Raw genomic sequence first — 27318 nt, forward strand, 5'->3', positions numbered from 1 at the left:
CTTGTAGGTCTATGTTCGGCTCCGTCGACTATCGCGGCTACAAGCCGGCGCAAGGTCTGTGCTCCCGCCCTTTGCCCTGAGTGGCCGCGGCTGCCCGCCAATGAGAGGCGCGCAAGGGCTCCCTCGAGGAAGATGGCGGGCGCGGCTTCCGGCCAGCTCTCGCGCGACTCCCCGCGGCGGCGCGAGGGCGGGCGCGGGGGCCGCCGGGACCGCGGAGGGCGAGGCCGAGGCTGAGCGGCGCGCGCCATGTCGGGCCTTCGGGGGCTGCTCGGGGCGCCGCGCCTGGGGCGGCGAGCGGTGAGTGCCGGCGCGGGCGCGGGAGGCGAGCAGGCCGCCCCACCTCCCTGCGGGCCGCGGTCCCACGGGCCGCGGTGGCGACGGGGCCCGGGCGCCCATTATCCCCAGCCAGCGTGGGCCTGCACTGCCCTCCCCATCATCCCAGCGCCGCCTGCCCGCCGCGGCCAGCCTGGGGGTCGCGGCCCTCGTCCGTGCTGGCGGGGGTGATGGGAATTGCAGTCCAAGCCGCCGGGCGCCTGCCGGGCTGAGAAAGGCGCTTCCGGGGCTTCGCTCATTCCTGAGTTCCCGGGCATGGGCTGCTCTGCGGCTCGGGTGGCCTCCGGCCCGGCCCTGCTATGCTGGGGCTCGCCCTGCCCACCGCCAGGCAGGTGGGGATGATGGTCTCCAAGGTCACCTGGCGGGTTCTGTGGCTGAGGATAGCGCTGAGCCGCCATTGCTATAATTATGAAGCGTCTGCAAACAAGCATTAGTGTACAATAGGGAAATGCACCTGTCCCAACTCCCTGGTTCCCCTCTGCACCAACCCTGTATTCACAGGCAAATAGGAGAAAGCAGCGTTTGGCCCCAAGGTGGGCTTCGGCGATCAAAAAGGTCAAGTTGCCCCCTTCATTCTCAGTCCATATTTATCTTCAGCTTGGATGGCTCCTCACCCATCCGTGAAATTGTTCTTTTTCCTGCTTAACTCACATGACCTGCGCCTACGACGTCTCCATCCATAGATCTTGGAGTCACTGGTTCACATCTGGGCCAACATGCCACAGGGTAAGAATCGAACAGGGAGGGAGCGTTCTTGCTTCAATTCCCAGCATTTCCTGGTAGGGCTGGGGAAACCCTGGAAAGCCATTTTCTGGAGAGTCTTGGTGATATACAACCAGATGGGCTAAGCTCTGACTTGGTATAAGTCACATGAAATAGGGGCTCTCCATGTCGAATTTGGTTGGGTTGCCAGTGCTTGGAATTTAACCGAGCTGCCTTGGTAGCTAAACACTGGGTTCTCAAATGCTGAAAGCCCTCCGTCTTTGTCACTGTAACCACTACACCGTGCTATTATATGACTACCATTAGGAGAAAGGGCACTGATGTTTTCTATTGAGATTGGTGGCGGCTTAGATGAATCACTTCCAACCATATCTGAAGGTGCCAGTTGGCTCAAACTTACTGCATGCCGAGCATCGGCATGTGCTGCTGTCCCTCCGGGAAACCTAGTTGTCCACTGTTACTGATGAATAAAATTTGCAAAGGAAGAATGCGCAGGCCCAGCTCTGGCAACAGAGTCTGCCAGTTTGGAAAGACTGACAGATTTTATGGTTCGCATAAGCTTTTGCTTTGTCGAGGGTCCTTGAAAGTTTCTGTCGGGAAATCTCTGGCCTTTTAAGGTTCGGCAGAACTGTTGCTTTTCTGTAACACACTAACACAGGCACCCCTCTGGGATGTGTCACTCATTTGTTACGATTTGTATCCTTCAGTGAGATGAAAGTGGCTTCTGGAATGCAAGCAGAGATTTAAATCCTGCCTCTCAATCCAGTGTTCAGGTGCTCTAAGTAGCACACCAGCTTTCCAGGAAAAGACGTACGTGATCTGTTTTCGGTGGACCTTTATTTATGAAATTGCCTTTGTTTTTTGACTTGCTGCCAAGCCATCTCGAACTTAATGGTGACCCTAGGAATGAATCCCCCCCCCAAAGTCCTGTCCTTGACAGCCCAGCTCAGCTGCTTCAAGGCCGTGGCTTCCCTTATAGAATCAGTCCCTCTCATATCTGATTATATACTGCTGCCTTCAAATTGTGCTTGCATTATTGTCTTCTCCAGTGAGTCTTGCCTCCTCACGATTTGCCTGAAATATAACAGCTTCCATTCCATCATGTTTACTTCCAGAGAAAGTTCTGGCTCGAATCGCTGTCTTGTTGGTCTTTCTGTTGGTCCAGAACATTCACAAAGCTGGTCTCCAGCACCATGTTCCGAATGCATCCGGTTTTTTTCCTGCCAGCTTTCTTCACTGTCCCGCTTTCACACCCATATGTGGTGATTGGAAATATAGTCGAAACTTCCTTCTCCCAAATGTGGAGCACCCGCATTCCACAGATTCAGAAGGTGTCAGTAAGTGCTCAAATAGGTGACGCAATAGAGTCCTGCTTTTGCTCATCATTTAGTAGCATGTAAACTGCTTTTGAACATGGAGGTTCCATGTGATTGTCAGGCCTAGTGACCATTGGTGCATGAAATCCTTCAGTTGGAGATTCCAGGGACTGAATGTTTGACTTTGGGCAAGAGCTCTGTTGAGGTCAGCTGTGCACATTTAAGAACTCAAGGGGAGCAGAGCCTTCTCTGTGGTGGCGCCCCGACTATGGAATGCGCTCCCTAGAGAGGTCCACCTGGCGCCGTCATTATATGCTTTTCGGCGCCAGGTCAAGACCTTTTTATTTGACCAGTATTTTAACATATAGTAATTTTAAGTGTGTTAGATTTATTTAATTTATTTTAAATAGATTAGTTTTATGCTCAGTGTGGAACAGTTAACTTATTTTATGGGGGATTGAAATAATGTCATAAGCCGTCCAGAGACGACAGTGATGGATGGCCTACAAATTTTCTAAACAAACAAACAAGGGTTTGCTGATGGGATCAGTTCAATAAGCCCCAGTTAAGCATTTGTAAGAATTGGATCACCCAGCAAAACTTGCACGATCCACGAGAAACTGACCGATATTACAGCAGTGGGGCATGAGTCACTCACCTGTTGTTAGCCAGCCCATGAACTTGTTAAAGGGAGGAGTGTGCATGTCCCTTGAATGGACCAGAAATATATGATATGCCACAGTTTGTTAATACTGGAATAGAAGCGTGTGTTTGAAATCACAATGTGCATTTGTTTCCCTGTAACAGCGTCCTTTCATCACTCACTTGGCAAAATAGCTGGTAGTTTAACTGATTGCGATGAAGCGCAAGAATGTAATTTGGCTGTAGTAGAAAAAATGAACTGGCTGATTAACCACAATTTTTGCAAAACAGATTTTCAGAAATGATTAGTGCTCTACTATCAGCCATGTGGGATTTCATGCAATGTTTCAAGAGACGTTTTCTTAGATTAGGGTGGTATGGAATAAAAAGAAGACTGTAAATTTTAATATTAAAGTTATTGGAATGTCTGGATCTTTTATCACTACTGTCTGTCCAGTGTGGAGCTTAAGCTGCGGTTTAGGTTGTAACTGATTTCCTTTACTCCTCCTATCCTCTATTTGGTCGTACCCTTTAATGCTCCTAAAATCCTCAGTTCTACCCTGTTTTACTTTGTTGGAGTGATGCTAACGCTCACTTCAGGGAATATTGTAGAATAAATTTAGCTAGTCAGCCGTCCACATTTTACTGTCATAGTTTTCCGTAGCTGCTGACTCTCAGTATCAAGTTGCATTTCCTTGCTTCCAGAACGATGTGTAACGTTTTCTGTAGCGATGAAGTACTTGGGGGCTATGAAGCCCACTGGAACCAAGAGGTTCTTTGGGGTGATTCAAAATGAAGTACACAGAACCTTTGATTGCTGAGCAATGGGAATGTACTTAGAAGACGAAGCTTGTCAGAATGCAAATTAGTAATCATGTCCGAGAACAAATGCGGCTCGTGATGTTTCTTTTGCCATCAGAAGGCTTGTGGCCTGCTTGGAGATCACCAGGAGAGTCTTTATTGCAGTGGCTTCATCCCCGGCTTCTGGAGGTCTAGCAGGCTCCAACACGGCATTGTTTTCAACACCTCTGCCAGTGTTTTTGTTCCAGAAGGCTTCCTTGAAGGCCCACCACAGTTTTAATGTTATTCTCTTTTTAATGCATTGTTTTTATGCTTTCATCTGTTTTATCTTTTTTACTGTTCACTGCTCTGGATTTTGCTTGTATGGAGTGGTATACAAAATTAAATCAATGCCTACATTTCTGACTAAATATCTAACACAGAAAAGTTAATCAGAGGCATTTTTCCTGGGTACTCTTTTGTAGTCCTCTTTCGTATTAGAACATCTCTAGTGCACCTGTCTTTAATGTTGATTATTGATATTCTTGCACTTAGAGAGAAAAAAGGCAATATACTAGATGTGCGAACATGTTTTGCTTCAGTGCTGAATGGCGGGTGAATGTATAGCACGGCTTTTCCCAACCTGATAATTCAGATGTTTTAGAGTACAACTCCCAGGATTCCTGACCATCGGCTCATGGAAGTTGTAATCCAGGACATTTGCAGAGCGCAAGGTTGGGGTTGGCTGGTATAATAGATGTGCGGAAACAGGCTCCGTGACAAATAGTTAGGGTGGGACATGATCCTGTTCGTGACGGCTTGGAACGCTGCCCTGGTCCATTCCATTCCACCTCCCTTTTGGTTTTCTTGCATAGGTGGCTGGTTCTGTTCCTGTGGGGACAAAGGTGATGCCATGGTTCACCTTCTTCCTCTGCTTTAAGTATTTTCCTTTGGATTGCAGTGAGGCAGTGCAAGAAAAGGAATAGAAAAAGGGGGCAGGTTGATCTCATGCTTTCCCTGTCTCCTGCTAGAAACACATCCAGGGTGCAGTCCTGTGCAGAGTTAGGCAGGAGGAGGGCCTACAGTTCCCAGCATGCTCCAGGGCGCTGAGATTTTTTCCATCTGAACTTGCATGGTTAGGATTTTCACGCCTCTTTCTTTTCCATGATTAAGAAAGGGCAAAGGATGTGTTTTTAAATATGTGCAGCCCTGCCCAGCCCTGAATAGAACGTGTATGTGGGGGGGGGGGGACAGAACTGTGCCCACTACCTTGAGCTCCTTGGCAAAAAGGCGGAATACAAATGTAATACACCGCATACCAATAACATGTGCTCCCACATTTTCAAGCTCCCGTGAAAGAGAGGCAGAAATAAAATCAAACGTTTCAGTACTTCAGCTGTCTTTAATTAAATTGAAACACCACCCTCCTGCCGTTAACAGTCTCTTATGCTTAGCTCAGCATCTCTAAATCTTCATAAAGAGACTGTGCCTGATGTGGGGACCGGTGCCAAGTGGCAGTTTGGACGTGGTGTACTCGGCACACCGGCAGCCTTTTCCTCCTGTCACCTCTTCCTCCAGACTCCGTTTCTGCTATCTGTGCCATGTCCCCTTCCGTCACTGCAGTCGCTGTGCGCTCTTCGCCACAGGTGCGAGGCTGGGTTCACAAGCAGGCACTGCACAGAGCCAGCAGATGCTGGTACGCGCATTTCATATGGCAAGCACCAGGAACTGAGGGTCTGTTGCACGATGGGACTTCACTTTTGCTCCTTCAGTGAGAGGTTCATGAAAGTTCACTCAACATGCAAACACGTCAGTGTGGTGTCAGGCTTGCCCGTTCATTGCTTATGCTGAAAGCAACATTTTCTTCTGTATATTAAATTTAATACAGGAAAGTCTTCCTGTGTACTTCCAGAAAAGAATTATTATTTCACTCTGCCATCTGATTTCAGTGGAGGTTCAGAACACATATTGGCAAATGCAAAACTGAGTTCTTTTTGAGCACTTTAAAAATATGGATTTTCTTTAAATCCCTTTTCGTCAGTGCACACAAGAAGGTGTCTGGTGAATGGGGAAAAGCAAGTGTTTGCATTTCTACAGGAATGACCTTAAGAACAATTAACAAATCAAACAAACCCTTTCCCTCTACATTTACACTGTTGTAAATAACAAATTAACAGTTTTGATTTATGGTGTTTATTCACTTTTTGCTAAACGTGTATTCTGCTCTTCAGGTGATATCCTATAGGGATTATCTTGGCTGGAAAATGTGTTATGCTGAAGTGGTAGCGAATTGCTGCAGAACCAATAAGGGCCCTTTTGACTGTAGGTCCTCTCCAGCAGACATTGGATTGACTTAAAATGCCTTTTACTCCCTCTGGAAACTTAAGCTTGAATCATTTGGTGACAGGACCATAAATTTTTAGCACAAGTGGGCTCTTTGCCATGAGTGCATGGATTTATTCATCAAACAGTGTCTACAACCTTGTAACTTTTATAGAAGATGATGTATGAAACATAATCAAAAGTATGGTTTTTGATATATATTGGAAATAAGTAATTTGTTACTGGTAATTCACTTCAAATGATTTAAAAATCGTATGCTTTTTGGTATGATTTAATATACTTGAGATGGAATATGAAGTATCTTACAGGAACCTGTGCTGTCCTTCTCGTGGTTATAAATTGTAGTTTAAATCATTGTTCATAAAACAAATTATCTTGAACACCTACGTAAAACGAAGTTCAGTTAGACATCCAGGTTACATTAAGTGTGTGTTGCGACCCTTGAAAATACCATTTGAGTCTGGGATTTACTCATTTGCAGAAGAATGTTGGGGAAAGCAATCTGGCGAGCAGGGCTGGAAGTTCTTCACGCTCTGGCAGAACTTCAGACTGTTCTGATGTAGAGGGGAAGGGAAATCCAACTGCTGCCCGGATCTGGGGAGAAATTCTTGAATGACTGATGAGGATGTGGAGTAGGTTATATAATAACATGACCTCCTTGCTTGTACTATTGTGAGTCGTTTTCTCTTCCGGGTATTTCTGGAATGACGCATTAGAAAGAGGCTGTGGGCATTGTGGCTCTAAATGGGGAAAATGGGGCAGAAGTATTCTTGCATTAAGCGCACAAGCACAGTAAAATGACCTACTGTTGAATAAGCCATCTTGGCTGCGCTAACTTTGCTGGCCTGCATAAGTTCCGATGAGCTGTCCATACAGAAAGTTAAGTATAAACATTCAGTGGTGATAAAACCTTTTCTCCTCCTTGTTTTAAAGGTTTCATTGCTTCATCGGTTCCAGAGTACCCTGGTAATAGCCGAACATGCAAATGAAGCTCTCACACCCATTACGCTAAACACCATCACTGCGGCGAAGCGTCTCGGAGGTGACGTCTCGTGTTTGGTAGCTGGCACCAGTTGTGAAAAGGTAAAAACACGGAGCCTGCTTCTTCCTGTTTGCTGAAATGATGGGAGGGAGGGAGTCAGGTGCGCAGTTCATGGGGGCCGTTGGGCATGCTCATTTTTTAAAAATAAAATGAATAATAAAAGCCACTTAGTTATTTGTCCCGTGTAAGTATTGCCAGGTGAGATGAAGCTCATGACAGACCTGTGGCCTTCGTTGCTCTGAGTACCTAATTTGCCCAGTCTTTTGCTAAATCATCCAGCCCAAAGGAAACATGCCGCATTATGTCATACTAGCCATACATCTCTGTCATACACTTAATGTTGGTGAAAATATAGATATATGCAGGATTTGAGGATTAGACGAGCAGCTTCTCATGTCCACAAAAGAACAAGGCCGAAGACTGGAAGAAGTCGCGTCTCTCAGGGGTCTCTCTAGTAAAAATGGCTAATTCTTTGGGTGGGAGAATCTCAGAGCGAGTGCAGTGTGCATTGCCAGTCTGGGGATGCAGTTCAGTTTCTGGCGCTTGGGGTTGCTTTCAGCCAACAGCAAGCTCGTGTTGAAGCTTGTGTCTGGAAAGGACATGAAAGCACGAGGACGCTGGAACAGGATCGTACGTAGTTTTTCCTGTAAGCGTGTCTTCGTTTTTCCTAAGCTTTTTGGGGTAGGCAGTCATATTGTTTACAGTCTAGTTATATTGTTTACTTAAGAGGATTCTGCTCCTGGCCATAATGTCGCATTATAGTGAGAATGTTTGGCATGTGTACATGAATGATATGGGGCTTCTTTTCCCTTCACAGGTGGCCCAGGAGCTGAGCAAAGTGGGAGGGGTTGCCAAAGTCCTTGTCGCCCAGCACGATGCCTACAAAGGCCTTCTCCCTGGTGAGGCCCATTTGCAGTTTCCATTTGGCATTGAGATTCGTTGTAGTCGGCACTGTGCTAGACTATATAAGCTGTTTTGACCAGTACGTCTCGTCCCCAGAGGAGCTGACTCCATTGATTGTGGCGACTCAGAAGCAGTTTAATTACACGCACATCTGTGCCGGAGCATCTGCCTTTGGAAAGGTGAGCCTGCGAGGCATCCACCGGGCATCTGTTGCTCCAGAGAGGTTGAATCCCGAACCACTGTACTAGCCTGTCTCAGACTAAATCTGTGTAGGCCAGATGCCTGATTCGGTCTTGTCTTGGCTGCTAAGCAGGGTCAGGCCTGGTTAGACCCTGAATGGGTGACCTGAGTGTGTGATTCTGTGAGCGCTTTGGCTGTGGTCGGTATAGAAATAATAGCATTACTAATAGAAGACTTTTCTAAGTTACTGACTCTGCAGGATTCTAATTTGCTAGTAATATATGTATCCAACTCTTGTGCTTAGAGTCTTCTTCCCAGAGTGGCAGCTAAGCTTGATGTTGCTCCAGTGTCGGACATCACCGAAATTAAGTCTCCTGACACGTTTGTGAGGACTGTTTATGCCGGTGAGTTTGGGCTCTCTGTGATGTTTCTCAGCTGTGCAGTGCAGAGTTTTCTGTGAGTGTGCACCCTTTGTGAGGCAGGAACTGGAGAAGAGCAAAAGGCTATTTTGACACAACAAATAGGATCACCCATAGTACTAAAGGATTGTGGTTTAAAGTCCCAAGAAACCAGATATAGCAGTTTAATTAACAGAATCTGCTGACGTTCTTCAAATGTATTGTATTTCTGTTAATGCATTTCTGATAAGATTTTGCAAACTGTAAGCCCTTCAGATAGTTCTCTTTATTTAATATGGATTACATTAGTTCTGATTTCAGTAATCTATAGGGTTATTTTTCTTAGTTAGTGAGACATTGATACAATTATTTGTAATATTTAATTGACTTTCCCTAATTATTTTACAGCCCTTGTTTGTCTAGCCTAATCATGCTTGTCTGATTCCATAATTTAATTTGGACATGAAAGCATCAGGCTTCATGTCTGTTAAATTTGTTTTGGCAAGGTTTTCTTTCCTCCCTTTGTCAATGTTCTGTCTTCAGAGATTGATGGATTGTATATAGACTTCGATTTACTGGCTAATAATTCCCTTTCTAAAATCATTTGTGCTTTTCCTCCAAGCATCTCCTTCCTTCCGTCCTTCCGTCCTTCCGTCCTTCCTTCCGTCCTTCCTTCCTTCCTTCCTTCCTTCCTTCCTTCCTTCCTTCCTTCCTGGTATCCCTTTACTACTGTCTCCTCTGTTATCAGTAGTAAAACCTTACAAATGAAAGGAACTATGGATAACAGATTTGAAACATAATGAATTTATCAGTAGATTAATAGATTAGTCTTGAACCTGTATACATGCAAACCCCTTGCAGTATGATCTGCTGGCCTGCTGAAGAATTATTCAGTGACACCAAGGAAATGTGAAGCTATTCTGTGTGTATTGTTTTCCTGGGGGGCACCTGTAAAATTTTACACGTTGAAATCGGTGTGTTTGAGCAACAGTCAGGCCCTATTCTGCTAATAGCTTATTGGAGTTGGAGGCTGTGTGATGAGAGAAAGTGTGATCTTCTTGTAGGAAATGCGCTGTGTACTGTGAAGTGTGAGGAGAAAATAAAGGTCTTCTCTGTACGAGGTACTTCCTTTGAAGCTGCACCAGTAAGTGGTGGCAACGCAACTCTAGAAAAAGGTGAGTGTTGTCTCTTGCACAAGAGTAGTCAGATGATAAACTTGTCCGTTAAAGTGACAATTCAGCGTTACCTAGTTATATTAGAAAAAGTCTGCATTCCTTATTTTCCTTCTCCCTCCTGGATAGTTTTCCACTCAGAGTTCTTGAAGTATTCCTCTTGGGTATGCTTTTTTCTGATGCTGCTGGAAGTCTAGGATGGGATTACATATAAGCTTACAGGATCTAAAGTAGACGAACTGTCTGAATGGCTAGACCAGTTCAAAACTGCGTCTGGACTCTGCGAAGATGTAATCTTTGCTAATGCTCTTGGAAAATCTGAGTAAATATCTTTCATATTGGGGTGTAAATTTATTTGCATTCTACACATTGTGATTTCTATAAAATGACAGCAGGTTAAAATATATAGAGACTGTAAGTTGCATTGTTTTAAGTAGTATTACAACATTGTAAGGTAATTTGATGACTAGGAGGGTCCATCCTCAAGCAGTTTTATGTAAAAGATGGCAGGGAATAAATATTTGCAGCAGCTAGAGATATATCCATATTAGCGTGTTGCAACACAATTTATTATGTTGTAAGGTTTTGTGGACTAGACTTATCAGATCAAGTGGGCCCCACTTGACAATAGCTTAAACTGTGATATATTTGCGTGTTGTATTGATATTAGACTAATGATTAACATTCTCTTTAGTCTTCATACTGTTAAATATAGTTTTATACTACTTTTGCCAGTTGGTTGGTTAACACAAAAATGCTGTTATAACAGTTACAGGAGTTTGTTTCAAACACAGAGTTGAGGTGTGAAAGTGAGGAACGGGTTGCACCTTACGGAAATTCACTGAGGGTCTTCTTTATGGTTTTTATCCAACAGTCTCAACTCCTTCACCTGCTGGTCAGTCTGAATGGATTGAGCAAAAGCTAACAAAAAGTGATCGGCCAGAATTGACTAGTGCAAAGGTTGTTGTATCAGGTGGTGAGTAATTTGTGATGACGTAATGGTTCCATTTCCAGTACTGCAGATTGATTGATTGATTGATTTTAGTGGTTATCTTCTACTATGCCTGATAAATTCTGGCTTGTGATCAGTAACTGGGGGGGGGGGAGGGGGGGGGAACAGGACATGGAGAAGTATCTAGTTAGTCCGAGGAGTAGGCGGGTGGACTTGTCTTATCAGCGAGTATAATAAGAACGATCAGCTTTGCAACTGATTGTAGTTGGTATGAAGGGCTGTTATGTTATATTTAATTGATTACCGGTACATCATCAAGAAAATAAAACAACAAAAGGGACACCCTGTTTCCTGATTTGAAAAACCATAATTCTCAAACCAGCAAGGGGAGTGTATGCTACTGTGCTATTTCCTAATTCCTTGAATTTTGCAACAATTACATGGTTGATAATGAATAAGAGAGTAATCCTCTCTAATAATGCAGAAGCCGTCACCTCAGCCAAATGACTCTAAAACAGAGGATGCTCAAGATTCATGGAAGTGCACATTCCTTGATCGGGGTGCCTGCATTTGGCTCTCAGGGTGCATGAGAAATTAACTGGGCACAGGGGTAGAGTGCATTCACGACCCACATTGCAATTTCAAGGTGCATGAACAGATTTTACTCTCTTATTTTTGAGGGCGTGGTTTGAAGAGTGGCGACAACTTCAAACTGCTGTACGATCTTGCGGATCAGTTGCATGCTGCAGGTAAAAAAAAATCTTCTTTATGAATCCTCCAAATATTGATGATGGACAAATCTTAGTTGCGTACCAGTTGGCTTGCTACCTCTTTCATGGAACTAAGTACTTAATATATCTTTGAACGGTGTGGAATTTGACTAAATGCAGCTACGCTTTTGTCTGAAAGGGCTTGTGGATGGTGACCTGAGTTATCGACTGGGTTTCCAACCTCTGTGTGTGTGTGTGTGGGGGGGGGGGGAGTCTGGTCAAAGTATAGGGCTTACTCGGCAGCTCTTCCAGCTGCAGCCCTCGCCTCTTCTTCCCGCCTTCCAGTTTGCTCCTGAGGTTCAGAGCACCCTCTGAGATAGTGCAAGGCATGTTTCAGGATTCAGCTGGAAGGGGACTTGACAAAGGTCAGGGACGCCTTCTTGCAAGAATGGAAACGCACTTGGGATGCAGCACTAAATGGTTCATTTATCCATCTCTTTCTTTCCATGTCAGTACCACCCCGTAACTGCAGCACTCTGGGTGGTTCCCAACAATTCATAAAAACACGGCCCACGTGTACAATAAAAGCCGCATAAATGTCCTTCCAGTATACAGAATGTGAACGCAGACTTAACAACTAAAAATATTTTGAGTACCGACTGTCAAAAGCAGGTGTCCAAAGCGTCACTCCCTGCCCTTAAATGCCAGTAACTATGTGGCAGAACAGGGCAGTCATCGCCTGATGCTGAAAAGATGATAGAGCTGGTGGCAGGAGAGTCTGTGTAGGCAGACCGTTCCACCGTTTGGGGGCCACCACTGCGAAGCCCCCTCCCTTGTTGCCGCTTTCAAAGCCTCCCGTAGAGGTGGCGCTCAGAGGAAATGCAGATGGGACACGTTCTCTCGGGTATTGTGGTCCCAAGCCATATGCGGGCAGGCCAGATTTGCTATTACGTGCTCAGGCCTTCTGGTCTCCGTTATTAGTCTGGCTGCCGCATTTTGCCCGAGCAGCAGCTCCTGAACAGTCTCCCAAGGGCAGCTGCACCCACGATGTGCCTCAGTAATCCATAGTCAGGTCCCCCTGCCGACGAACCTGCTCCTTCAAGGGAAGTGCAGCTCTGTCCAGAACAGCCTGAACACCTTCCATCCACTTTTCTGCTGTCCTTGAGACAACTTTTCTCTTTTTCCCAGTTGGTGCTTCTCGTGCAGCTGTTGATGCCGGCTTTGTGCCCAACGACATGCAGGTTGGACAGACCGGCAAGATTGTAGCCCCGGTAAGTATTCAGGTGACCTTACAGAAGAGAATTATTTGAAACTTTCCTACAGTGTTAAGAGGTGCCACTGCAATTTGGGCCGGAGAGAGAGAAGCAAATGCAGTTGAGCGTACGGCCTTCCCCTGTTTTAGTGAATGCAACTTTTCAGCAGAAAGAAAAAGAAAGGGAGAAATACTGAGTCTAGCTGCAACAGCTTAGTATAGCCAAAGAAGAAGCTTCTATAATGCTGAAATATTTAATGTTTCACTTAATTTCCCCCTGGAATTTCATGCAAAGGAATTCAATTAAGAGTATGCCTTTGGTGTTGTCATCATTTCTATTACAGTGTTTAGACAGTGATTTGCTTTACTTGTTTTGAATGGTAAAGAAGGTCTGAGGGCTGAGATTATTTTTCTAGTAATTTGGGGCATGTAACAATTATGACTTCTTGCTCTCAAAACTGCAAGGAACTGCCATTTTCCAGCTCTAAAGACAATATCATCAGCCTGTTGCATCTTGGGCTGGAGGTTTCATTCTTACATGCTCAGGACCACAATAACTTGCTAGGTTACATGTCTGTTTCCAAAAGCTGAAGATGCACTTGGAATTAGAAAGTGTTAATTATGGGCAAAGATACTGAATGTCCTAATAGTGCAGAAGAATTCGGCTTTCAAAATATAGCAAGACATTTTGGAACAGGGAAAAAGTATTCGAGTGGGAGAATAAGGTCCGTACCAAGGTTACTGGCTATTGTAACAGGATGTTTATGTTTCTGAAATACTTGGAAGGACCAAGGGTATGAACTCAAGACATGCAACTGTATCATGGAGGCTGTGAAATTCCAAAGACTGAATTTAAAGCATTGTTTGGTGCAGAATCAGAATTTTGGCGGTAAGGTACTCACAATATGGAAGACTGTTAACAACTTTATGAAGCTTCTTGTCTACGCAGCTGTGATATTTGGCACACTTTCCTTTGAGATGGTACTTCTCATGTGTAACATGGCTTGCCATAACAAGATTTAGCAATGCACATGCTTGATTATTTCCCATTCGAAGTAAGAAAAGCTATTCCAGATTCCTCAAGACACAGTCCGATGTAAATTTAAACAGAAAAAGGGCTTCCAGCTCCAGGCAACGTAGCTCAGAGTTGCAGGCCCTTATGCAGGTCCTAAACATGTATAGGATTGTACTGTTAGTCAGCTCAGCTTGACATATTAGCATCTTTGCTAAGAACATTTTTTCTTTAATGCAGTTGGGCTCTTGTAATGAACTAATACACGCGCGCGCACACACACACACACGTTTACTATAATGGTGCTGATTTGGAAGCCCTGAGAATGAATGCTTAGCAAGAATCTGGATTGTACTTGACAGAATTTCACTTTTGATAGGCATTTTGCCTACCCGTTAAACCAGACTACGGGAGTAAATCTCATTTTCCCAGTGGAGTGGGCGACTTATTTTATTTTATATTGTTAACTTGTTTTATATTTTATTGTATTATATTTTAATTGATATCTTTGTGAGCCGCCCCGAGGCTTCGGCGAATGGGGCGGCATAGAAATTTTCTGAATAAATAAATTGCATTCTGATTAGCATTTAAGCCTGTATCTCTAGTTACATTGCCTGGAGGAGGAAAGGATGTAAGGAACTGAGTGTGTGCCCTCACTTCTTGTGGTGGTGGAGAGTAGTTGTCGTGAATGCGTTTATTACCCTATTGACGGGCTTCTGAAGTGGCCCGATAGGGAATTGGGCTGTGTCTTTAGGGTTTTATTTGAGGCACAGTGAAAGGGTTTTGATGGATGACACTGATTCTCTGCTAATAGTTGGGAAGTGAGAGAGTGCTGGGGAAGAAGGAAGACGGCACCGCATTCCTCGTTGTTTCCCTTCAGGGATAATTTTGTTGATTTCAAGATGAATATTTTCCCTTGGCCTCTTCTGCTAACAACATTTGTTCATAGATTGCTCTGAAAAGCAGAACCGCCTGCCAGGTTCCTTCAGAGGTTGGTAGATGCCTTCCTGAGATGCACTCTTCTTAAATTGTGCACAAATGGCCAGTTTGTTCAGATATGTTAAAAGTGTGTTCGGTTTTGAAGCTTGGTCTTTTGGGAACGTTCATGGAAGTAGAACATTGGGGGTGAAAAGCTTGTTCTTCATTGACTAGAGAATTTAAAAAAAAAAAACCCAAATGCTGGTTCAGTAGAGATGTTTGAAATGTTTCATTATAGATAAAGGCTGACTCTGGGGCCAGCTGTGCCAGCAAAACCTGCCCTTGCCACACAACATCTCGGCATACACCGTGGTACAGGAATGGGAAGCAACTCTGGAATCAGGCTGGATTTGTACATTTCCTGGTTTTAGCTGCTCTTGCAGAACTAATTCTCCTTCCCAACTAGCACTCTAGAAAGAGGTTAGTGGAGAAAAACCCGGGATGGCCTTCTGTGTCATCCTTTTGGGGTTTTGGCTGCCACAGAGCCGATTACATCAATGCACTGGAAGGTATCGTGCCCTCTAATAGCAAACTCGCATGGTGAGCGTTGACAGAAATAAAGACAAATTGGGCCCCGCCAAGAAAGAGCCGTGCGCTTGATGGAGGCCCAGGGCTTCCAGAGGTGCATGGAAATAAAAGCGGTCTGAGGAGGCTCAGGCCGGGCAAGCTCTGCACCTGTTTAGTAGCCGCAGAATGTCAAGCATTCGTGGAAAAGGAAAAGAAAAAGGAAAGGGGGGGGGGGGCGGTGCTGCAACGGAGTGTCGCTGCCCTGGAAGGGATGCCTCTGCGCCTTCGCCAGGGATCGCAAGCTTTCTGTCCGTGCTTGGAGCAAAGTTTCACCTTTGGTGCACTGCCCCCCTGCTGGAGAAAGGGTGCTGGCCTCCTCCTGCTCCTCGCCCTGCCCTGTGTGTGTGGTTCTGGGCTTCGACCTCATTGTCACCCTCCAAAGACGGGGCGGTGAGTGTCGCACGGGGTTGCTGGACGTGCATGTGTGGAGAAGCTTTCCTGCCAGTTTACATGACGTGGGGTTCGGGATAGAATTTTTTACTTTGAAAATAAGCGGCTGTGCCCCCGTTTCCTGTTAGGTGCTCGCCTGCCCTAGCCTTTCGCATTCGTGCCTGGGATCCTCAGAGTCATTATCTAAACTTTTGCTTTGAGTTGTGCAGCAGTCGCATACGTTGTGGATGTTGCTTGGACATTCCTTCGGCTTAATGAACTACACATTGAGCTGAGTGTATTCTGGAGTCGCCTTGCGCCAAACTTCCTATGATCGCATAGGATAATCAGCTAATGTGCTCTCACACCTCCTGGTCTGTTGCTTTTGAATTAGTGACGTGTGTCGCTATTACATCTGAGTATTTTCCTAGCTGACCGGCATGCGTGCTGATTATAAATTGTATAAATTTATAAATTGTATAAATCAGGGGGACAGAAGCTCTTTCAGGCCAAGGGCCAAGATCCGTTTCGGGGAAGCTCTTGGCGATCACATTCCACTGGTGGCCAGAGCTAAAGGCAGAAGTGACAAGAGTCCAAAATAGCATATTGGAACCTCGAGCTCCTTAGGGTCTAATCTTTAGGAGAGGCATTTCAACTTTTTAGAATGGGGGGAGATGGTACAAGAGCTGGACACGACCAAGTGGGGTGGATGGGGGAAGAGGGGAAAGGGAAGATATGCAGCTTTTGGGGGAACCTGGGAGAGCCAGACTTCCCTCTGCACCGCCCCCGGGCTGGATTTAGTCCCTAGGTCTGAGGTTCTCTACCCCATGCAAAAGGGCTAAGCCAGTGCTAGTAATTATTTAATGGTTTGGGGATCAACTGGCCATGATTGAGAAATTGCCTAATTCCTTTGAATGCTCGACAGGATTGAAAAGTTGCTCTTTGAGCCGCGGACTTCAAAGAGCTGTTTGTAGGCAGCCAGGGCTGAATTTTCAGCCTCTTTCTCTGACTTGCGAAAAAGCGAAAGACTGACAGCCCCTTTCATCCTGCATTATCCAGCGTGGCTTTTAAGTCCAAGAGAACGGTGTTCTCAAATTGATGCTCCACTCCTCAGGGGTTGGTGCAGAAACATTAAATTGTACTAAAATATTCATATGAGAGTGCATTTAGCTGAAAGCAATTGATGTGCTTCTCCCAGGAGAGCAACAAGAAATGCTCTATGGCCCCGCACTCAGGCGGACACCCTAAGCACGCTTCTGAAGAGGAATCACGTGCCCGGGCTGATCAAAGCCCCACATAAGTTCTTAAAGTGAAAAGGATGAAAATGTTTGACCTGGTGGACTCCGTAGTAACACGAACTCTTCCATGCTTATTCCAGCATGATGGGAGAGGTAAAACGGCCCTGTTTGGGGCTGGAGGGTAGGGGTGGCTTAATTACTTTTAATTAGGCTCTTAAAATCGAGTTGGCCCCTAGGTTGACCAGTGCTTCCTGCAGAGAAAGGAGAGTCCAGCTGACTAGATTTCCACAGCTCGCGTGACGATTTGGGGCAGGGTATTGGCCGGGACGGCAGCCCACAAGTCTTGGCTTGACCTTTTTGTCCAGCCATCATTTGTGGCTCCCCCTGCCCGGCCCCTGACCCTGACCTTCCAGCATTTGGAGAGGCTTGGCGGGGGAGATGGGGGTTTCTCTCCTGGAGGAAGCAGGGACATGGAAGCCTCCAGCCGGTGTTCCGTGGGGTAGCCCCTCCAGTGGAGAGCAGCTTGGAACCGGTGCTGCCTGGGGACCGAGCCTGGGGCGGCTCTGCAGCATGGGTGCTCCGCTACTGAAGGTGGAAAGCTAGGGGGGTTTCTTCCGCTGCTTGGAGGAGACCTTGCTGCTGCTCCCCTTCTCCATACGGCTGGGCTAATGAGCACGCCCGGCTGGGAAAGCAGCAATCCGTGTCCCGCCAGCCGTCCCGATGCCTGCACGCCGGGGCCGCCTTGTTCCTGGCGGGCCCCCCACTGGGTCTGTGGACGCCCGACCTCCGCTCACAGTGTGGCATGCAGAACACTGGAAAGGAGCGGAGCTCTCCTGGCGCTGCAGGGACAGCGGCAAATCTGGGGGCTGGCGAGGCCTTCACGTTTAGCCTCCGAACAGATCAGAACTTGGTGCAGGCAGAAATCTGACAGGGTCTTGAGTCCACACCCAGGAAGCGATGCGGGGCCCCCGCCGCCCCCGCCCTTCCTTCCTTCCCTGCCTGCCTGCTCCTTTGCGTTTCCTTGACACTTTTTTCGTGGCCTTATGTGTGCGTTTGCCCAAGTCCTTCCGTTCCGTCTTTCCTTCACCCGTGGACTCCTCAGGTCTCTCATGGTCAGGCCATTGCGGATTGATATAGTCGTCCGTCCGCCCATCTGTCCACCTGCCCATCCGTCCGTCCACTGCGGACTCGCCATCCTGAAGTGCAGTGCCGTGAGGCGTCTTTCACGGCAGCCAGTGGGGTCCCTGCTTCTCTGCTGTGCATCCATGGTCTTTGCCTTATTCTCCTTCCAGCCTTCTTCCTGAGGCCTTGTCCTGAACACGCTGCTTGCTCTGCATCCTTCCCTCTGCATGCCAAGAACACTGCCCTGCCCCTCGCCCAGTCCTGGGAGTGTCTCGGGGGCAAGTCTTCCTGGGTAAGAGGGTGGCTGTTGGCCGGCCCTGGGCACTCCTGAATGGAACTGATCATCTGGGCCCATTTCAGTCAGGCTTTGGAGCAGGAGCTGCCTCGATTGCCCTGTGGAATCATTAATTAATTAATTATTAATGTTTTCGGTTTATTAATTTTTCGATTTATATCCTGCCTTTTTCCTACAAAGGGCTCAAGGCAGCTTATATCTCCTGCTCCATCTTATCCCCACAACAACAACCCTGTGAGGTAGGCTGGGCTGAGAGTCCGTGACTGGCCCAAAGTCACCCAGTTGGCTCCATGGCTGAGCAGGGACTCGAACCCGGATCTCCTGAGTCCCAGTCCCATCCTCTTCACCACTACGCCACACTGGCTCTCCTGAGCTGAGAATGGGGTAGCAGGAGTGCAGCTCTGTTGATTCCCTTGGCCCCTTCTGCGACCTTGGATACTCTCGGCAGTGGCGTCCTGGATAGTTGGGAGTCGGAGGCATGTGGAGGGCCAGTTCCAGGAGGTGGTGCTAGTGGACTGTTGCTCTCTGGCTTGGCAGGAACGCCGTGTGCTTTGCAGGGGTTCTGCCCTCTTCCCCGTGCATCCCCATGCGGGAGGCGGCCGGCAGCGTGGGCCAAGAGGTTCTCGCTGTGCAGCTCCGTCTGTCCCTGTCACTGAATCCAGGTGAGGCTGCGGCTGCTCTGAAGCAGCCCCGGGTGTGGTAATGGCTGGAACGAGGCCAGAAATCTGGGACTCCGTCCAGGCTTTCCTGGCTGCAGGAGTGACACGCAGCCTGTCCCAGACGGGTTGCACTCCCCCGAGAGCAGTGGTGGCGAACCTCTGGCACGTGGGCCACAGCGGGCAAAGCACGCAGAGCCCTCTCTCTCGGCTCGCGAGCCAAGTCGCCCAGCATCATCCCAGCAGCCGAGCATTGGATACCAGCGCACACCAGGGCCATGCGCATGCTCAGAAAAGGGTAGTGGTGCCAGGTGATGGTGTCACGAGCCGCGACTCATTAGCCGTGACTCCTCTGAGCTTTTGCAGGGCTGGTCAGTGTGCTGCCAAGGACATGCATGCATGCACGCTTGGACCGGCTGTGAGTTGCTTTTTCTAAACTAAAACCTCAGTTTTCAGGTTTTATTGTAGTGTTGGCACTTTGCGATAAATGAGTGGGTTTTGGGTTGCCGTGTGGGCACTCGGCCTCTGAAAGGTTCGCCATCCCTGCCCTAGAGGATCAGGCTTGTACACGGGGCTGACCTTGAAAATGGTCCAGGAGCTTCAGCCCCTCCAGAATAAGACGGCAGGATGGTTAACCAAGACTGGCTGGCGTGATCCTATGATGCCAGCACTCTTCCGTCTGGCATAAAAGGATCGTGTCCTATTATGGCTGCTGGTCCATGTCCAGACGCGATTCAAAGTGCAGGTATCAAGGTTCAAAGCCCGAAGTGACCCGGGACGAGCCCCTCAGCCCAGACTACCGGGTGTCCTCAGAAGTCCTTTTCTGCGAGCTCCCATCAAAGGAAGCGAAGTGAGCAGAGGCCTTTCTCTTGCTGCACAGAATGAGCTTCCCAGCCCCCCCCCCCACACCCCCGTTGAGCTCTTTTGGCACCAGCTGACGACCTGTTTATTTGCCTTGGCATTCTCACCTTGCCGTTCCGTTCTAAACCTCTCACTGCATTTTAAAACTTTGCATGGTGGCTTGTACTCGGTTTGGTTTTTACTTTTATTTATGCTGTAGTGTTAATTTTTAAACTTTTATATTGTTTCTTTGGTTGTATTTTATGGTTTCGTTGTTGTGAACCTCCTAGAGAGCTTCAGCTTTTGGGCAGTATAGAAATGAAATAAATTCATTAAATAAATAATGACATCACCCAAGAGTATAGCTGTTCCTGTTAATTGTAACTCATAGCTTGTAATTTCTGTAATACTGATTATAATCTTCTAATCTTCTTTAATTAGATTACAGGGCCACCATACGGGGCAGACGTCTGTCTGCCATTACATCTCCAGGAGAAGTTTGCTCCTGCTAGAAATCCTGATTTTGTGTGTTTGTGTGTGTGTGTGTGTGTGTATTAGGCAAAATTTCTTTAGAGGTCACTTAACTTTAAGCCTATCTTCTGTATGTATTTCCCTCTGGTAGCTGGATATTGCATATGACTGCAATGTTAGTGAGAGAGTAGATAGACAGACCAACTGAGCATTATAACATTTCCCCCTCCCATCTTAAGCCCCCTGCTCAGAATAACAGTGGTTCCTGGCAGCAAATAATGGGTTTATTAGCCCATAAATTGTGGGTGCACAAGCCGTGCCTTAACAAGGCATGGGTTAACTTGAGGTTGTTTATCTCCATCAACCCCAAATGCCCCTGTACAAGCACCATGCGAACAATTTGAGGGATATTAGTGGAAGCAGGAAGTGGCTGGGGTGTAGGCTGAATCCCCCCACAATCTGGGGTAATATACCCACCGTTCATTGCCAGATGCTGCCACCACATCCAGCAGAGGTCTGAAGCAGAATGTTGTCCCCACTCCCGTGACGGAATCGCTCTTCAGCGTGACTGTTTTCTCTTTCAGGAGCTCTATATTGCTGTTGGAATATCAGGAGCGATTCAGCATCTAGCTGGAATGAAGGACAGTAAGGTAAGGGGCAGGGGGGTCAGTTGTTCATGGCTCCCGCTCGTGATAGCTGCATATCGCCACCAGCGCAAGAAGCTGGGTGGTTTCCCCTCTTGTCCCACTGAGGCATCTGCCTGGTCACCCCGAGAACCGAACGCTGGACTCCATATGCCTTCAGCCAGTTCCTCCTCAGCTCTCGTTACGCGCGTGTAGCTGGAAGCAGCATCAAACATCTGGCTGCATCTTGTTGATGAACATCACAGATTGATTCGTTTCTCGAAAGTCAATCAGCTGTCCTTAGCTCACGCGGTAGCAGTAAAACACACAATGGGGCATTAATAGCGGACACCTTTCGAAACACATCGATTGCAGAGTCAAGCTGCTTGTCAGAAAAAACAATCCCCAGATTTATAGCTTAAACAAAACCGCCTGTGTTGGACTCCTATATAGGAATGCCACATTCATGTATTTCATAATCTGACATATGAATCCATGCATAACAAAGCACAATTTGAATTATGGCCTTGCTACTTCATAAAGTAAAAGATGCTTTTGACTGTCCCGGGTTTTATCCAATTAAATGGAAACCTATTATAAAATGATGATAAAAAATTAAAAGGCTTAACTCCTTCGTACCTGAAATGTTTAATGCGTGACCTGTTCAGTCCTCAGTTCAAGGCTTTCCTTCTGTATCACTAAGAGAAGTTGGTTTATATTTTTAAAATGACACCTTTTAAGGAGGCAATTTAATGTGTTGCCATAGCATTTTGGGGGGCTGAAACATTACAGACTGCAAAGCAAATCTGTTTGTTCTGTATGCTCCACTTTTCTTTTCTCTCTCTTCTTTTCCTCCTTCTTCAGTATATCTTTTATCTTCCTTTTACCTTTGAAATTTAAAGATAAATTATTTTCTGTTGTCATTCACTCATAGCAATTCCTGAGCCACTTAGGCAAAGAACCAAATCTATGCGCTAGAATATTGTTCTTCATTTTAGAATTTGCTTTCAGCAACCGAAGCACAAATGCAGGGCAGAGGAAATCCTGGATCCCTCCAGTGACAACTGTAAAGAGCTTTTGCATGGGCAAAATTGTATTTAAATGCCTCCTCACTTGTACAGTGGGGCCCAGTGGGCCCTGCAGCATAAGAACTCCTTTCAGTGCGACATCTGCTCTGCGGAGTCTCTCCGAATGGAAGGGACATACCTCAGTGGCGGAGCGCATGTTTGCATGCCTGCAGACGTTCCCAAGTTCACTTCCCAGCATCTTCAGGTGAGGCGCGAAGAGGCCCGTGCGAATCCCAGGAGGATTCTGCCAGTCAGCATTCTCCGCACTGGGCTAGCCGGACGGGCTCAGTTGCCCGTGGAAATGCTGCTCAACAGCTCATTGCGTTGTGGCCGTGGCACTTTTAACGCACAGGCTGTGCACCGACTTGGGCACAAGTCAGGCTCAACACAGGAGGGTCTCCTGCATCAGCCTGCCGAGGACGGCAGCTCCTTGGCTCCCATAGTACAAATAGCGGTGATGCCAGAGCAGAGGAAGCAGAATGGAGGAAGGTGTGGAATCCTGTAGATTCCACTGTGAAATCGAGGTCTGTTTGCCAGTCAAGAGCTGAACGGACGATTCCTGGTGAAGCGGGGCATTTATCTTCATTACATTGTGTTGTAAAGTATTGTCTGTATCTTCTTAAGGAACTTGTGCCCAGTATTAATCAACCTTTAATGTCTCTGCCCTACCATTTGATTAGCTTGAACTGTAGGGTAGGTCCTATCTATCCAGAAATAACAGGCTAAGCCACCATATAGTTATTTATTTAAACATACTGACTATGTGTCTTCTGTTGTAAACTCTTCCATAATATCAGTTCCCCAAAGATAAAGCAGGCTTTGCTTTATTTAGCCTGTGCGCCTTAGTTCATTCTCCCGGTAGAGAGTTTTGTGGTATAAGTTGTGGGCCACATTTCGTATTTCAGTGTGAGCAACACAACTGGGCTTAGGCAGGCATCCTGCCCTTCTCCTCTCCACTCAGACTGTACTGGCTCGTCTAATGTGGGACCCCACGGACAGAATGCTGCTGATGACGCCGTCGCATGTTTTGACGGTAACATACGAAGGGCATAATGCTCTGCTTAGTTCGACAGAAGACTATTCATGGCTGACTGGGAATTTAAGGACTAATTTGGTCAAAATATTCCTAGGCATGTGCCTGAAATTGTTTAAGGTTTGGCATGTAATATGAATAGATTTCGAATCACTCCACCCACTCAGGCTACTTCAGCCCGTTGCTTTGCTGCTGAAGTGGACCTGTTACGGCGGTGCTTTTTCCCGCTAATGTATATTTAAACTCACGGAACATAGTTTTAGCGCTTAAACTTGATTCTACTCCCATTTCACCTGTGGCCTACTTCTGTGTTGATCAACACTCATTAGGTGCTGCGTTTGTTTGAACAGAGCAGATTTATATAAAATGTGAAAGAAAGCCCCCCTTAGTAACCATGGCAACAGTCTCTTGAGTGGATTCGCCCCCCTATACTGTGAATTATCTGGCACTGTGAACTTGCTCACTTTGAGGATGCTTTTGAAAGTAGTCCACGAAGCTTTCTGCAAGTAAAATGTATAATTTATTTGTACTTCAACAAGGTGGAAAATCAGTTTTTGTAAAGAATGGAATATGTCTGCTCTTCTCCCTCCCGTTATAGAAATCAAATTCCCTTTCCTTCTTTAAAAAAATGCTATAATTGCATTCACTAATATTATTACAGCTCTGCCAGTGATCAGCCCGTAAAGCTTTTTGGGCTCTCGGCTTTGTAGAAATGGATGCTCGGCTGGACTTGTCGTCAGGTTTGGCTTTGCTCCTTTTCAAGCAGGAGTGGGGAAACGCTTTTGGTCCGAGGGACAACCTCAGTGCTGGAGAAGCTCTTGGGGTCGCCCTCCAGTGGCGGTCAGGGCTGAAGCCCAAACAGAGCAAGCACCCGGATATGGCGACTCCCGTTATTCTGAGCTGTCACGCCCATTGAGGGTGATGAAAGATGTAGTCCAGCATCTCTGCAGGGCATGGCGGTGGAGGAGGCCGTGACAGTGGAGAAATGGAGCACTCGGCTACATGTGCTCGTCTCGTGTGTCAGGAATTGCTTCTTGAGAAAGGCTGCTAGGCCAGATCTTACGTGGCGTGTGCATTGCCAAATGTTCTGAGGGAAGACAGAAATAGAGGCATTTGGGGGCTCGGTTCTTCTACTCCTGTTTTCATGGATGGCGAAGAGGCTTGCTCCAGCCCCGGTCGGTAGCCGAAAAACTGTTCTTCTGGTACCATAGGGAGAAATGCGCAAGGATTTGCCGTCTTTGCTTGATCCATCTTCATTCTGTCTTTCAGACCATAGTAGCAATCAACAAGGATCCCGAAGCACCGATATTCCAAGTTGCAGACTATGGCTTGGTCGCGGACTTGTTTAAGGTGAGCAAAGCTTACCATAAGGCGGGGGGGGGGGGGGGAACGTCTTCACCCCCTGAAGTTTTAGGGTTCAGGTTGCGCTCGAACCGGGACTTGTCGGTGGCTGTTTGCGACTGGTGGTGGGGCGACTGCACCGCTGCTCCCCTCTGCACCCCGTGCTGCAAGCTCTCCACCTGTTGCCTTTAGCCACCGCAGTCCAAGTCAAGCAGCTCGCGGTGAAGGCCGATGTTGGTCCCAGATGCCAGAGTCTCGTGTGCTTACCTGGTTTCCGAGAAGCCCCTGAAGCTGTGTCATGCGGCAGACCTTGTTGATCAGCCAGGACCCGAAAAAGCCGGCTTGGCAAGGGCTTCGTCCAACACAGAGGGGTGCTAGCGATTCCTCGGCAAAGGTTTGGCCGAAGTCAGTATTAACTGTCGAAAGGCTTTAAGGATCAGCAACCCTTGAGGGCAGATGGTTTTGAAAGGTTCTTTTACCAAATCGAAGATGAGCGGATGGATGAGCTTGCCAACGGTGAGGCTTTGCGATGTTGATCCGCGATGGCCAAATCCTTCTACTTGGAGGTGTGAACAGCCCTTCCTCCTGCACTGCAGCGTGCAAGCTGCAGAGGGTATTCTGCCCTTTCTCCAGGAAGTTGACCAAGCTCCGAAGGAGGGTCCATTTCGACCCTTTATTCCCTGAATCTTGAGGCTCTGACTGGGTAAAGAACCATTTGGGCCCTTCTCGCAACCCTGCGGGCGCACCTTTCTTCAGCAGCTGTCGGGAGGCAGAACTACAAAGGCATCTTCCTACCGGGAGGAGTCTGGAAAGGGAGGCAGCGGGGAGCAGCTTTCCTGCCTCCCCTTTCCCATTATGTCTAGATCAGGGCAGGGGTACCTGTTTACCAGGAAGTGCTGCTGAGGTACAGGAAGCCTCAGCTGGAGCCTGTAGCCAATGGTGGGGAGAGCCAGAGCCAAAAGTTACACTCTGTTGCTTTCTTCGGCTGAATTACGCCGCTACGCTTCACCCTTGCAGACTAACCTGCTCAAAAATTGAATGTAGGCTTCGCCTCACAGCACCATTTCTGTACCAGGAGCTAGGCGTGCGAGTCTCTCCCAGTAAAACTACCCCAGAACGCGGTGCGGAAAATCGCGCGCCATATTGACGCGCGGTGCTCGGCCAGCTTGCCGGTGCTGCCGGAGCGGCTCCGCTACCCATGCTCCTCTCTGCCGCCTTCTCCCCTTTGAATGCCTCGTCCTCACTGGGGTTCTGCTGGCATGTACTCGCCACAAGTGGCACTGGCAGATCCAGAGGCAAGACTGCAGAGGCTGTGCCAACACTTAATGCCATTCCGGAACTCGTGCCTGCTGGCTTGGCAGTAAACATGGGCCTTTTAATAAGCCGAAGACAAAGTGACATTCGGAGGAAACAACATGTCGACAATTTCCTTAATAAATTTTGTACGACCACATTATTTCCACCTAATGGAAATGTAGATCTCTTAAATAATTGAGAGGCTGTATTTATCACTTGCGAGTTCATCTGGGATCTCTCCGAGCACAGGCATCCTGCAGCCCCTGGAAGGACGAGGTAACTGATATTTTGCGCAAGGTGCTGGCGAGGGCTTTCAGGTATAGAGAGCCACCTACCCTGCCACCTGTTTTCATGCCTAGCTGCCCTTCCGAGGGCTGCAAGAATCCCTGTGCGGCACAGATGGAGCTGAGCTAGGTGGCCGGCTCCTCACCAGTGCCAAGGCGGTGGCTCCAGTTTCTCCGAAACGGCTGCTGGTTGAAAATGCGGCATCTGGCTGCCTTCCTCGTTTTGCCCGTCCCATCTAGCCGTTTGGAGACAGCTTACTTCAGTGCTCTGTTTAGTTGACCTGAGCCTCAGAGTGAGAGATCAGCGCGAAATTCCGCCCGCCGGATAAAACTGTGCCTCTCAGAAGAGCAGCAGGTCTGAACTGTGCAAAGACCGAAACAATGTTTGGCTATGCCATTGTTTGGTAGCTGGCTTGACAAGGAGGTTTTGGCATGCGCTCCGCAGCTTGTTTATCTAGTCACTTTCAGCCCAAGTTATAGATTACCACCATGCAGGTGTTCTTACGTTGATTGCTAGCCCTGCCGCAGCCTAGTTTGAAAAGCAGTTATTCCAAAGCATGTGGGTTGAGGCCTGTCGGCCGTGTGAACAGAGAGGGGCTAGAGCACAGCGTAGAGTTTTCCTGTAGAGGATCACACAGTCAGTCCCTGGCACCCCCAGTTGAAAGCGTCTCAGGTGGCAGGTGATGCGAAGACATCTGTGTGAGACCTTGACTGTTGCTGCCATTTAGAGCGTGACGTGGAATAAGGCAGTTTCCTTAAGTTTCTCACTCGCATCTGTTGGGAGGTCCCAGCTAAGTTCTGATTGTGTGTGTGGAACCAAAATCGAAGGGTTTCCCCCCGTTAGTTGGTTTGCTGATGCATGTGCTATTTATCACTACTCTGAGATCGCACAGTACATATGTTCAGAAATCCACAGGCATTACTCCTTATATGCACAAATCCCCATTTTTATGTTGCATAGTAAGCATTGATAATAACACTTTCATGGCACATTCATCTAAATCTTACTGTAGATTTAAACTTTGCTGATTTTATGTTCTTTCCAGGTTGTTCCTGAGTTGACAGCAGCATTGAAAAAGTGAAATATCCAGGTGTTTGAGCAGAAATAGGTGTTCCTTCACCTCTGAAATACATGATTTTTTAAAACAAAAATCTAAATTTTATTTTAGCAAAATGAAACTGGAACAGTCAGTTAAATTTGCCAAAACTGTATATTCAAGATGATTTCTTGTAATATACTGATTTTTGCTTTTAAGTTTCAAGCTATTCTTGAATGTTTTTTCTAATTATGTGATAAATATGGATCTTAGACACATTTGTATTATGTTTAATGTGGGAATAAATCCACTCATCCTGAGATTGATCTTAAAATACACTTCT

General features: G+C 47.2%; 1 protein-coding gene across 2 annotated transcripts; it reads left to right on the forward strand.

Moving 5' to 3' along the window:
* Nucleotides 1–178: 178 nt before the first annotated feature.
* On the forward strand, nt 179–27295 carry ETFA (electron transfer flavoprotein subunit alpha). Of its 2 annotated transcripts, none has more exons than XM_044450607.1 (12): nt 179–297; nt 7071–7220; nt 7997–8078; nt 8179–8261; nt 8567–8666; nt 9725–9835; nt 10707–10808; nt 11465–11533; nt 12683–12765; nt 20879–20944; nt 24287–24367; nt 26985–27295. In XM_044450607.1, the coding sequence occupies exons 1-12, from the start codon at nt 247–249 to the stop codon at nt 27018–27020; spliced, it is 1014 nt and encodes a 337-aa protein (XP_044306542.1). In that variant the 5' UTR covers nt 179–246; the 3' UTR covers nt 27021–27295. The 2 variants fall into 2 exon arrangements, with proteins under 2 accessions (XP_044306542.1, XP_044306541.1); XM_044450606.1 differs by lacking the exon at nt 179–297 and adding an exon at nt 970–1059.
* Nucleotides 27296–27318: the final 23 nt, after the last annotated feature.

This window comes from Varanus komodoensis, unplaced genomic scaffold, assembly GCF_004798865.1.
Source record: "Varanus komodoensis strain SLA01 unplaced genomic scaffold, ASM479886v1 scaffold67, whole genome shotgun sequence".
Classification (NCBI taxonomy): domain Eukaryota; kingdom Metazoa; phylum Chordata; class Lepidosauria; order Squamata; family Varanidae; genus Varanus; species Varanus komodoensis.

Excerpts from the sequence above, each read along its gene's own strand:
- ETFA (XM_044450606.1), top strand. The coding sequence starts at position 985 with ATGACCTGCGCCTACGACGTCTCCATCCATAGATCTTGGAGTCACTGG. Across the intron at positions 8,667-9,724 it reads TGTGAGGACTGTTTATGCCG|GAAATGCGCTGTGTACTGTG; the intron begins GTGAGTTTGGGC and ends ATCTTCTTGTAG. Across the intron at positions 24,368-26,984 it reads TGGTCGCGGACTTGTTTAAG|GTTGTTCCTGAGTTGACAGC; the intron begins GTGAGCAAAGCT and ends TGTTCTTTCCAG.